Below are 2,339 nucleotides of genomic sequence, written 5' to 3'. Positions count from 1 at the left end.
CATACTTTTTTTTTAAAATGTAGAATGAACGCTGATTTATGTCCTCGTTTTATCATTCCTTATTTTCAGATGGCTGTTTGTGGTTCATTCAAATGCTATCTATCTTTTTATCATTTAATTATGCACAATTTATTAAACAATGCAACCAGAATGGAGTAATTTGTTTTTTCTTTTTACTGATTCATTCATTTCAAGAAATATCATTACCGGTAGTGAAAGAGCAATAAGATTGCAAGAGTAAGCATCTGTACAGTAAGGCTAGCTTTGTTATTGCTCGACGTGTCAATGTATTGGAGATGAGAATTGGCTGAAAAGAAGAAGAACATTAAATTAATTGTTAACGAACATTTTCGTCGTCCATGTAAAACATTTTACCGAATTTGTCTCTGTTATACCAAGAAGCGGAAATTTCATCATACGGCCTGGTGTGAATAATGTATAAAAGTGGAGTGGTAGTTTCTGGTTCGATTGCCCAATCGACATTTTCTTCCACTATTGGTTCTTCGATATCTTCTTCTTCTTTTTCATTCACCAACAAGTGTTCTTCCGCATCTTCTTGATAGTCTTCTCCAACCATGCCGGGTGTATGGTAAGTGATGAAGAAATATTCGTCGGTTTTGATTTTCGTTCGAGCATCTTGGATGAAAGAAAGAACAATAATTATCTTGTAGTCTCAACGATCCGAATCAATAGTTTACCCGATCTGCGGACGTCGAACATCATCTTCATCTTGTTTTTCGAACAAAGACCACCGTTACGATTAGCCAGGCCTGCCCGACTGCCGGTGGACGTTGCTACGAAGACAGAAATGCGTAAATCGTGTGAATTTGCAATCCACTATCCGAATATTTACATACATATGAAGTAGTACTTTCGTCCGGGCTTGAATTCCAATCCTGACGGATTGGGAGTGAATTCTCTTATAACCATGGTCAATACAGTGGGTACGGTGGGCGTGTTGCAAACGCCAACAATTGTAGCACGATCATTCAGTGTGCATTCTTCATAACTTTTTCTTGTCACCTGGAAGAAGAAGAAGAGAAAAAGATATAATAGTAGGGGAGGGGGGAAAAATTGATCCCCAGGGAGAAGATTTTATCTATCCTCAGAGGGTCATTGCAATCAAATGTCCTTCCTAATCGCGTAATCAGATCGACGGTTCGTTTCCTCGGTGGGGTCCGATAAAAATTGGCGATCAGTGACAAATTGGCAGTTGGCAATCAAGCACTAGATGGAGGTGGGTCGATTTGTGGAAGATGCGGCAACCGATGGACCGGAAGAGTGACGGCGATTTCGCCTCATTTCGCAGCCTGAAAATCGAACCACCCCTCTGCCAGGCTAAGCTGATTGATGACGAACCAGCTAGAATTCGTTGCCGGCTGATTGGAAGACGAGAAGAAGAAGAAATAAAGAGGCAGAAAAAGCTACGACTAGCCGGCTAGCTAGCTAGCTAGCTTATCATCAAGCTTATGATAGCACTGTTGTCACCGACGACGGCAAATCCAATTTATCAACCAGCGGCTGCAACTGGTTGATTTCCATCACAAACTGAGCAGTAACAAATTCAAATTCAGTCTTGGAAATTGGACAAATTGTTTTGCCGACCAACTCGACTAGAAGCAGAGGATAGGAACATTTGAAAAATGCACTGCCCCCCCCTTTTCCCCCCAACCAATGAAGCACACAAAAGCAAGGAATTTTTACATTAATTACTAAATCTCAATCCGGATTGACAAAACAATCGAACACGTTGCATGCAAAACTTTTTCAACTAGTCAAAAATGCTGGCTCGGCTGAATGGGAAAAACCAATCTTCTCCACCATTCCAACACAGAATTCAATCGCAATTTTCATATTTGCTTACTGTAAAATTGACAATTCACTCGTTCTTACCCCGTAAATTTCCATATATTCAAATTTATCTGCGTGTACTGTCGGCGATGGGTAATATGGACAAACGATGTTCAACCGATCACCAATGCGTACCTTCAGCACCGGTTGTTGTGTTCCGACTTGAAATCTGAAACATTTTTTTCAAAAATATATTCATTTTTGACTATGAAAAACAAAAGTACAACTGTGAATAGTAAATAAAGAAATAAATAAATAACCGATCGATGCTAATTCGAATAATGCAAACAATAATAATATAAAATCATATTATGGTTGCAAAATATTATGTTATCATTGTTATGAAATATTATAATAATCGATGATGACTTTTCTCTCATATTGTGCATTTATCTATCTATGATAGAATTTCATTTTCTTCCAAGCGCTGTTAGCTATTTGGGTCTTGTCACATATCATAATCAAAACAGCTATCATCAATTCTCTGA

General features: G+C 38.6%; 1 protein-coding gene across 1 annotated transcript; it reads right to left on the bottom strand.

The window, feature by feature from the left end:
- Positions 1-190: 190 nt before the first annotated feature.
- Positions 191-930, bottom strand: Tsp_12782 (ephrin-B2a). The gene is made up of 4 exons (XM_003369877.1): positions 858-930; positions 699-794; positions 347-636; positions 191-307 (listed from the first exon to the last, which is right to left on the bottom strand). The coding sequence occupies exons 1-4, from the start codon at positions 928-930 to the stop codon at positions 191-193; spliced, it is 576 nt and encodes a 191-aa protein (XP_003369925.1).
- Between the last annotated feature and the right edge of the window lie 1,409 nt (positions 931-2,339).

The sequence above is a fragment of the Trichinella spiralis genome (assembly GCF_000181795.1).
Source record: "Trichinella spiralis strain ISS 195 chromosome Unknown Scfld1359, whole genome shotgun sequence".
Lineage (NCBI taxonomy): Eukaryota > Metazoa > Nematoda > Enoplea > Trichinellida > Trichinellidae > Trichinella > Trichinella spiralis.
The sequence above is the reverse complement of the archived record's forward strand: the minus strand, read 5'-3'. Positions and strand labels throughout refer to the sequence as shown.

Coding starts and splice junctions, on each gene's coding strand:
- Tsp_12782 (XM_003369877.1), bottom strand. CDS start 930: ATGGTTATAAGAGAATTCACTCCCAATCCGTCAGGATTGGAATTCAAG. Junction 795..857: donor ACGAAAGTACTACTTCATAT/GTATGTAAATAT, acceptor CTGTCTTCGTAG/CAACGTCCACCGGCAGTCGG. Junction 308..346: donor TTTACATGGACGACGAAAAT/GTTCGTTAACAA, acceptor TCTTCTTTTCAG/CCAATTCTCATCTCCAATAC.